This window comes from Maniola hyperantus, chromosome 15 (genome assembly GCF_902806685.2).
Source record: "Maniola hyperantus chromosome 15, iAphHyp1.2, whole genome shotgun sequence".
Classification (NCBI taxonomy): domain Eukaryota; kingdom Metazoa; phylum Arthropoda; class Insecta; order Lepidoptera; family Nymphalidae; genus Maniola; species Maniola hyperantus.
Genome location: NC_048550.1, coordinates 5,825,995 through 5,836,587, shown reverse-complemented (window position 1 = coordinate 5,836,587; position 10,593 = coordinate 5,825,995). Strand labels below are relative to the sequence as shown.

The window sequence follows — 10,593 nt, the reverse complement described above, 5'->3', positions numbered from 1 at the left end:
CTTGTAGTATTAAATAATATATTGTAAAGGAAAATCTTGTGTACGTAATTTCAGTGACTATTAAATGTTTTTTTTTTCCATTTGTTTTTAAATGTAGTGTAGGCATTTTTATACTAAATAAAAAAAGAAATTAATTTTTAAATTTCTCATTCGGCAAAAATGTATTATCTAAAACCAATAACATTATAATGTCAGAGGCATGTTAGATTCATATTAGGGATGATTTATGCCAACACGTGGCGGGCACGACTCGAGTCGAGGACGAGGCACGGATTCAAAACATCACGAACATTTTATATGAAACAGTTTATGCTTCACCGTGCCGTGTCCGTGCACGGACGCAAACACGGTGAAGTATAAACTGCTTCATATAAAATGTTCGTGATGTTTTCAATCCGTGCCTTGTACGTGGCACGGCCCGCGCCCGCCACGTGTTGGCATAAATCATCCTTTACATAACGTAAAAAATTCCTGCACGGCGATGAATAAGATAGAAGATATAAAACGCATGAGAGTAGAAGATATCGCTCTACAAAAGTGACCCTAGTGTCGTAGTTCACTTTAGATACGTATTACGTATGTCAGTTCTTTTCGGTTTTCATCTGAAAAAAACAAGTTTTATGTCATTATTACTTGTTTAGGTAAATAAATGATTTGAAGTAGATTTCTCATTCGCTAAATAATGATTATCTGACTTCAGAGGGATTTTGACAGTTTTCATATAAAAATGAGTCTGTTAAAATTTCGAAATTCCTCGCACGAAAGTTGTGATTTTCATATCGTGATGTCAATTGAGATTGACTGAAATTATGGTTTTCTTGCTGCGGCAGTGCATTTGAGCCAATAAGGAGAGTGTGACAATGTAACTCTCAAGCTGCGCTGCGACGCCCGGCTTATTTGACGATTCAAAAAATCAGCCCTTACATAAAGCAATGAAAAATGTTGATGGCACATTTCGAACATACACATATCTAATGCACCGCGTTTTTTAACACAGAAAATCGAATGACGTGAACAGCACGAAGTACGAACCGCACCGCATCGGCCTCTTGAATGCATGAGGTGGAATGTCATGTGCGATCAGCATTCAACACAAAAAAATACTTGCATCTATCATTGAGTACAGAGGTGTGTCTCCCGGTAGGCGTAACCCGTAAGTATCTGAAACAGCGTGTATAATATCGACTGTGAACTGTCAACATGTGCACAACAAATTGTTGACGATTTCCCTTTATGCTATTTCGCACTCCACACAGTTCAAGACAATTAATAAAATTACTTGAAACAAAAATTTTAAAAAGCAAGTATACATCGCTAGTAGAGCGGGGCTTTACCCATAATGGAAGGCGTGTACAAATTACAATCACCATTTAGCTAAAGGAAACAAGTTTTTTCCTTCCTTCTGTAAGTTTCCTTCTGTTTGACTGGGACTTGGGAAAAGGAAATATGATTTAGTGGACGTGTGTACGCAATTCCGCGGGGCCGATGAACTGGCGAAATAGCGAGTTTTATCTCAACATAAAAACTTATTTCAATTTACCATTAGGATTAAATTTTTTCATCGACTCTTGATACTTTAAATTCTTCAGTTGGTATTCAGAAACTGTCATCGAGGGACGTGTTTTCGCAAACTCCACACTTCGGATCGAGTTTTCAAGTCTATGTTCGATATGATCGATCGTTTTTACGTAATCGGAGGAAATTTTGCGAGCGAATTTTTTGCTATGTTGCACGTTAAGTACTTGTGCTATAGAGCTGTCTTCGATTGTAACCGAGTAGCGTTTGTGATAATCTTTAGAAAAACTACCATTGTCTTTAGAAAAATGTTTTATGGCACTCATTGGAGTTTGTGTTAAAAGGAAATTCTTTTCCTTAATCGAAGGTGATCTGAAAAGAAAGGCTTGGTTGGAATTCAATAATTTCTCTGTCAACTGTGCTTAAAACACATCGCTGCATAAGTATAGCTTTATCCTATATAAATAGGTACCTAGGTAAAGTCCCGCCAATTGCTATTGCGCTGGTACCATGTCTCATTAACATCGAAATGACGTCATTGTGACGCCAGCTGAAATAAAAATATACCATCAGCTCGAAACTTCAGTCTAGTGCTGACGTCACCAAAATGGCGGCCACGCGCATAAGCAATTTGCGGGACTACCTACTCTTGGCTTTGCTTGAAATACCCAGTTCATTACGAAAAAAACGATTTTGAATTTGAAAAAACGTTTCTCCAGAACTATACAGCGAATGTGTCCTACGTATAGATATAAGAAATTCGTCCAGTAGTAAGGTTTAAAAAGAAATAGGCCGCAAACGAGCAGGCGGGTCACGTGATGTTAAGTGATTACCGCCGCCCATGAACATTTCCAGCACCAGAGGATCCACCAATCGTTGCCGGCCGGTATGCGGTAGGTACCTAGGAAGGTATAAAAAAATCCTTACTTAAAGTCTCTCAGAGTTGGTCGCTCGTTATCATATTCTGTCATATTATCGTACAGTCGCGACAAGGCTGATTGTCTTCGGACTTGTGTATCCGAGTCTGTGAGATTGGAAGGTTGGACGCTTCCCGTTGTTCTGCGTTGGATCTGTTTCTGGCTCGTACGTGTTTGTGAGTTGTTTTTTGCCGATTCTGCTATACGAACTTTACTGGAAATTATTATTAATGGTGTTACATAGTATAAGTAACTACGCAACAGGCCGAGATGGCAACCGGGGAGGGAACGCCCCGCACACGCGCACAGTCCCCGCGCTACCCCGGTGCGGGCGAGCGTAGGTGACATGCCGGGCGTCCCCTGCCTCATAGCCCAAATTGCCATCTCGACCTGTGCAAATGGTCATTTATGGGCGTTGTGCCCAATACACTGGCGCTATTGCCTCGCTGAACGGCAAGGCTTAACCGTTGAGCGAAATAAGCACGCGTGGATCAGCTTTTGGGACACGACGTTTATAAAAGCTTTCGTGTCCGATTACCATGGGCCCAGAGTCAAAAACGCAAGCGCGGCGAATACATAGTCCTCACTAATGACTAAGTATTTACGGCGGTTATAAGCGCTTGAGCAGACTCGGCTGCTGCCACGTGCCACGTAAATGGGACGCTGCCAACGTATCGACGCAGGTCGCATCCCACACCAGCGAACGCCCCATCGACCACGGTACTATAGTCATCCCATCCGGCCTCTTGCCGTCATCCCTGAGCAAGCCGGAAGGTTCTAGCTGAGCTGGGATGGAGGAAGTGGCCAGAGCACAACGGACTAAGTATATCATTAATAGCACCATGTCGATATAAGCGGCCTGCACTCCGAATGCAACTGAGTCCATGGTGACCAAATTTGAGTCATTTTTGAGCAGGAGCTTACCGAGATTCTGCCACGGAAGTCGTGGATACTTCGTTTTCCGTATCGGTTTTGGAATCCCCTTGGTGTATTAGATGGAATTTTTCCAAGTCTTCGGGTCGGACAAAACCTGTTTGTCGCCTCTTTATTTTGTGTGGTTTCTTTTGTTGAGGCGTAGCCGAACTTATTGAGACTCTCCTTATAAAAATGAAAATAAAAAGCAAAATAAAAAACCGGCCAAGTGTGAGTCAAACATGCGCACCGAGAGTTCCGTACTACAGTCGTATTATTGAATCTGCAGGTACAGCCCTTTCATAATGATAGTTCACTTACTTAGTATAGTAATTTTACTTTGAAAGTTCAAAATAGGTACCTACTAAATAAGCATTTTTTTTTGTTGGTGATAACCATAAATTCACGGTTTTCGAATTTTTTCCTTTACTTGTGCTATAAGATCTACATGATTCTAAGTCAACGGGACGTAGGTACCCTATAGGTTTACTTGACAGACACGACAGATGGACAGACAGACAGGCAGACCTTTTGAGGTACGGAACCGTAATAAAAACCTGACAAGTCTGAGTTGAACCTGCGTGGAGAGGGTTCCGTATGATACAAACAGACACATTTGTGTGATCCTATAAGGGTTCCATTTTTTTATTGGAACGTACGGAACCCTAATAAAAAATATACAATCAGAAACTTACTTACTCTCCCGGCATTGGTGATCTTTTAAAGCTATTCTGTGAATTTAAAAATATTAAAAGGTAAATCATTTCAAAACTACTTACGTAAAATATGTGTCGCAAGAGTGAACAAATGCCACATATTTTACGTTAATGTTTTGCTACTGTCTATGTCAGAAACCATTGCGCAAGTGCTGACAACAACTGTACAAACTGTCACACCCACAAACATAATTTTTAAAGGAATAATATTCTGTAAGTAGGTAAGTATGGATTACCTGAACCTGAGTTTCTAGGTAATAAGTAGATATTTATCGTCCAAAATGAATGCTATAGTTACCTAAATCTTCTTAGCTCTTCATCGGTGATTAATTCAGATCTATAAAAAGATTTTTTAAATGGTAACGACAAATTAATATTAGGTACCTACCTACATACTTACTTTATTAACTATACCTATCTATAGTACGCGACAGATCGAGATGGCAATAAGGGTGGGGACGCCCCGCACACCCTCAGCTCCCGCGCTGAGCCGGTGCGGGATAACGCGGATGACGTGCGGGTATGCGGGGCGTACCCTCCCCGATTGCCATCTCAACCTTTCGCAGACTATACATGAAAACAGGCTACAGAAAAGCTATATAGATATACCGGATTGAGTTGTGCGTGTGCTCACACTCATGCCAAATAACAACCAAAATCGTATGAATTTGTTAAAAGGCACTAAGCGCCTTGATCCAGGTTATAAGTCTATGGTCTAGGCTAATAAAAATGCATTTCTACACTCATGCGCTTGCCGACCACCGATCAATAAAAGAAGATTAGTATCCAAATCAAATCAAAGAGAGTGTAGCGATAACAGTTTTCTTTATTACTTACTGCTTAACTATTTTTAACAGCTAGTATTACACAGACAGATAGACGAAACTGTAACCCCCGTTCCCATTTGTCGTTTGTCGGACCCGGATTCGGATGTTCATATTCACATGTTCACGAAACATTTTATAATGAAGCTATTCACACTTGCCGGAAACCGATTTTTTTGTCAAAATATACCTACTGCCGCTGGAATATCAAGCGAGAAAAGACAAGTGGAAACTGGGGGTAAGGGTTCTTTGTTTTACTATTACGAATCCCTAAAAAAAACTTCTTTTTCAAATTTCCCGCCATATTAGATTGCATCCACCTTAAGCTCGGTACACACTCCACACGAAGAACAAGTCCGGTTTCATTCCGGTTCCAACTTCCAATGCCGAAACGAACGAATTCGATTTTGAAAGACTAACCGAGTGAGGGAATGGTTTAAGGATTATGGGAACCGAAGCAAACACGCTATTTTAACAAAAATATTGTTATAATGGACCGAACCATTTATTTAATTGAAACGTAAGTATTTACAATAAGCTGTGACAGCCTAGTGGTTAAGATGTCCACCTCCTATTCGGTAGTTGAGGGTTTGATCTCGGGCACGCATCTCTAATTTTTTGGAGTTACCTACGCGCGTTTTAAGTAATTAAATATCACTTTATTAAAACGGTGAAGGAAAACATCGTAAGGACACCTACTTATACATCTAAGAGTTCTTCATAATGTTCTCAAAGGTATGTGAAGTTTGCTAATTATTCGCACTTAGCCAGCGTGATAAACTTTGGCCAAACCCCTTCTCATTCTGAGAGGAGACCAGTGCTAAGTGAGCCGACGAATGGGTTGATCATGATGATGATGATGAAGTACCTACAGTACGTGACCGAAAGTAATGTAGGTACCTACCTAGATCCGCCTTTAGAATGACATTTCAGCTTTGTAGAGCGTTGTCTCTGCCACTCATACCTATTTGAATACCGGTCTCAACGACAGGGACAGTGCTCTACAAATTTGCTATCTCCTTCTAAAGATCGATGTAGGTAGGTACATTACTTTCGCCTGCGTACTATACATAATATTATACTTAGGTGTCGTACGTACTTTATTTTCCCTCCGACGATGCTCCTCGCAATGTTTCTTACAACGCTGCCAGCAAAGCTCACGCTGTCAACATTAAGCCTGAATATTTAATTATAGGTATTAATTTAACACTGCGATTATCTAGGTACTTATGTAACTTAGTTAAAAATTTGTAATCTTACTTTAAATATCTCCGGATCTCTTGTTCATCATCTGAGGATAGTGATTCCACTGCAAAAAAATTACACAATGAATAGGTAGACCCCTCAGATATTTAATGTATCTAAAGATCCATATCGTTTCCATTTTCTACTTACGTGATATGTTGTCCGATTCGTCATCTGATTTGTAGATATCCGATATGAAAGATAAGTTTTTTCCAATTTCTTTTTTGTTCTTGGTGCTTACCAAATCACTTTCGAGACAATAGTCCCCGCGCAAATATCTAAAAAAATAGAAAAAGTTTAGTTACCTACTTAATTTAATATTTTCATAAAGTTCGCTCTTTCGAGGATCAAGTTATTTATTAGGCAATTGTGTATAACAGTCATGATTAACGTTATTAAGAAGTTCTTCTACTAACTTTTTTAGATCATATGTAGAATCCTTTTCACCAGGGTAAGCCACATCCGTCAGCGGTATATAAAACGGTTTTTCTGGTTTTACGACGACGCTGAAAGTTCTTGTCAATGATACCCGTGTATACGAGTATTCTTCTGGTTCATATTCATCCACGTCAAAATCATTATTAACTTGCTGTTCTTGACTCACATCAGAGGACGCTCTACTCGTATAGGTTTGACTTTTTTGAAGTTTTTCTAAATCTTCCTTCTTTCGAATAAATCTAAGAAGTAACCAAAATATCATCACACGATTTTGCCTACCATACAATATGTTCATGTTAATTTATTGGAACTTTGTATTGGATAGAAACCTTTTCGTTGCGTGAATTCTACTTTCTTCCCCTGTGCTCTGTTGTTCCATTTCACCTTTTTCTACTTGCATTTGCATTACATGCTTCAGTTCTATCTCTAGAAACACTTTTTCCATGAGTTCCTGGTAAATAATTTGTCATTTAAATATATAAAAAATAAAAGAACCTATATTATGTATACATGTGACGCTGATTAATATAACTAAGTAGGTACCTAGTTAGATACAATACATACATCCATAAGTAGATCACCCAAAGCAATAAGGTCTTCAATATGGCCTTGTATATATTCATTTGTACTTTTACTGACTCGTATACCCTGACATTCTAAATTCAGTACACCTGCTTTTTCAATTATAACAGGAACTGTAGGAGATTCATAAAAGGTTTCCACTGAATCCATCATTTTCAATGTGGAATCCCCGTCAATTAACTGTCCGAAGGCGACGTATTTGTGAGCCATCCAGGGTGCTGATTGCAGCAGAACAAAAAACTGCGTCGAACAATCTACGTGTCTGCAAAGGACCACAACACTATATTATTTTTCCAGATAATGCCCGTGGGTTTAGATTTTTTAATCCTTCCACATTTATAATATTAGTAAGTATGGATTGACTAAGTTTAAGACTGAAAGATAAGATAGCCTAGTGGTTAAGACATCAGTATCTCAGTCGGAGGGTCTGGAGTTCAATCCCTTTAACTTTCGAATGTAAAGTGCGTTTTAAGCAATTAAGTATCACTTGCAGTAACAGTGAAGAAAAACATTGTGAGGAAACCCGTAAGCCTGAGAGTTCCCCACTATGTTCTCAAAGGTGTGTGAAATCTGCTAATTCGCACTTGGTCAGCACGGTAAAGCCTTGGTCAAATCCTTCTCATCCTGAAATGTAAATTTAAAAAATGTACCTTCCATTATTAGCCATACAAAGTACACCACGTCTATCGTGAGGAATAATAAAGTTTTCACAATCCAAATCAGTGCTCTTAAGGCCAAATCCACCGCATTGGATCCAGCCATCTTTTACAATACGGTGGACTGGAGTGCCAGAGTAACCACCTCTTTTAGTTTCACATAGGCGTAAAAAGTTTTCACACGTGTTTGGTACTAAATCTGCATAAAGCTGGAAAGTTACGATTAAGCATGAAAAAACTGATATATGACCGTGAAACAAAAATGCAAAGTCAACGGGCATTAAGGGTTGGCTAAACTATACTAAAGTAGTACTTACCATAAATATCAAAGTCCCCGCATGTTCGTAGTTTATAGAAATATGCATGTACGCACATGGTCTCTAAAAACGGGACTTCAATTAGTGAAAAATAAAAAATACTTAAAAGCTATGTTTTTATTAATGAATGCGAGGGAATTTTGCTAAAATCCAATAAGTTTTTATAGGGTTGGGTCAGACTTTTTGGGTTTTAGCAGCATACCTTCATTATGTATCTTTGTTTGTTTGTACTTTGTGCTATATAAGTCCTGCAAATTGCTATTGCGCTGGAACCATGTCTTAAAATTAACATCGAAATGATGTCATTTTAACGTCAGCCGAAATAAAAATATACCATCAGCTCGAAACTTCAGTCTAGTACTGACGTCACTAAAATGGCGGTCACGCGCATTAGCAATTTATACGGGACTGATACAATGGTAATGAATTCTATCGGATTGCAATAAAACTTTGATGCAATAATTATTGGGACTTGCGGGAATTTTTGAGACCTACTTATAGTGCCATCAACGTAGGTACAATATAGCGCATTTGTCATTTTTAAGAAGAGGCATTGCAACGTATGCCAATATTAGCTATTTTTCATTGAACTTCACGATAAGCTTGTAAACTTACCCCAGAAGATCTAACAAAATTCACGAAATTCCCAACACCCTCTCGGTAATAATCTAAATTAAGGTGAAAATCGAAACGTGATCCTAATAGTTCTCTCAATTCCTTATCGCCACCAAGGAATTTATCGTCAATGAATACAGCCACTGGACTCTGCAAATAGTATGCGATGCCTCTATGTTGCAGTTTTAGTTCATTCCAAACTTTCGGCCATTCCACTGTAGACACACCTGTATGTAGGAGTTTTATTAAAACCTCAAATACGCTATGTAAGTACCCTTCTCATTTTGAGGGGAGATCAATAGTGAGTGATGATGATAAAACTAAATCCAGCAAACTTAAAATAACTGTTAAGCCGCGCGTGCAGTTGTCATTCCTATTGTGTGCACGCGGTCTTATTAATTATTAGTGTACATCGACCTTTAGAATGAAATTTCAGCTTTGTAGAGCTTTGTCTCAGTCACTCAAACCTATGTGTCGTTTTGTCGGTCAACCACAGAAACAATCCTCTACCAAACCACTTCTTTTTTCTAAAGGTCGATCATCAATGTACAATATTTTCTGCTGGGACTGTACCTATTATAAGGGATTTTTTATTCGTTGTAAAACGACTCGAATCTGCACATAATATCAGAGAGAATGTTCTAAAACTGATTCTTTTTCAAGCATACTTAAATCAGTAGGCTGCACAGATCAGTGGAAGCCTTGATTAACCGTGTTGAGAATATTGTAGAACGTAAAAGTAGGGGAGAAATTATTCTACCTCTTATAATGGGTGCATCAAATATTTTCCTGTGATACTTATGCAAGTCTTCCACTAAATTAACCGAGTGGATAAAGTCCTTATGAACTCTATCGCCAATTATTGTAAACTTTGTAAGAATTTTTTTGTGGGGTATTTTCTGTTTTTTCTTTGGATATGGAAGATTATTTACGGTGTTATGAGCTGTTTGCAAGTTGCTGCTGTGAACATCCTTAATAGTTTTTTGCCATGGATGGTGTGTTTCTTTTGTATGGCTTGGCCCTGCTTTCAACAATATTGACATATTAAAGACGATTACTATTATATTTTCTAAAAATACATATGAAAAAATGCTTTACAATAAGCCAATAACTAGGTACTTAAAAATTAAAATAATTAGATTTTAGATAATTTAAATGTTTGAACCTATGGTTTGAACAGTTAAAGTTTGATTGATAACTGTCAATTCAACAAGGGCTTCCGAATACCGGTTTTTTTCATTACCGGTATTAATACCGAATTTTATTTTTAAAACCCGGGATCCCGGGATTTTTTTCTAAAAAAACTGAAATTTGAAAAACATTGATTTTCAGGGCTCTGTACAAAGTATAATTTTAGAACAGTATCTATCAACATAGTAAAGTCTATCTCTAGTGTATAAAACATACAGAAAAATTTATCACTAAAAAATTTATATTTACAAAAAATATACGCCGTCCAAATGGTCATTTATGGGCATTGTGCCCAAAACACTGGCGCTATTACCTCGCTGAACGGCAAGGCTCAACCGTTGAGCGAAATAAGCACCAGCTCTTGGGTCACCAGACGCGTGGATCAGCTTTTGGGACACGACGTTTATAAAAGCTTTCGTGTCCGATGACCATGGGCTGAGTCTCAAACGCAAGCGCCGCAAATACATAACTCTGTACCTCAAAAGGAAAAAGATTTCTAATTCATAGTTCAAGGTTTCAAGTTCATAGTTCATAGTTTCTAGTTTCGAGTTTTAAGTTTCTAGTAGTTTATAGCTTATAGTCTCTAGTTTCTAGTAGGTAATTTATAGTTTACAGCTTCTAGCTTCTCGCTTCTCGTTTCCAGTTTCTAGTTACTAGTAGTTTAT

General features: G+C 38.4%; 1 protein-coding gene across 1 annotated transcript; it reads right to left on the bottom strand.

Annotated features, from left to right (window-relative positions):
- Positions 1–466: 466 nt before the first annotated feature.
- Positions 467–9,874, bottom strand: LOC117989200 (uncharacterized). Its single transcript, XM_069503384.1, has 15 exons — positions 9,498–9,874; positions 8,738–8,964; positions 8,123–8,185; positions 7,800–8,014; positions 7,132–7,411; positions 6,897–7,018; positions 6,546–6,806; positions 6,280–6,407; positions 6,145–6,193; positions 5,984–6,061; positions 4,040–4,075; positions 3,357–3,530; positions 2,443–2,646; positions 1,541–1,887; positions 467–602 (listed from the first exon to the last, which is right to left on the bottom strand). The coding sequence occupies exons 1-15, from the start codon at positions 9,778–9,780 to the stop codon at positions 562–564; spliced, it is 2,508 nt and encodes an 835-aa protein (XP_069359485.1). The 5' UTR covers positions 9,781–9,874; the 3' UTR covers positions 467–561.
- Positions 9,875–10,593: the final 719 nt, after the last annotated feature.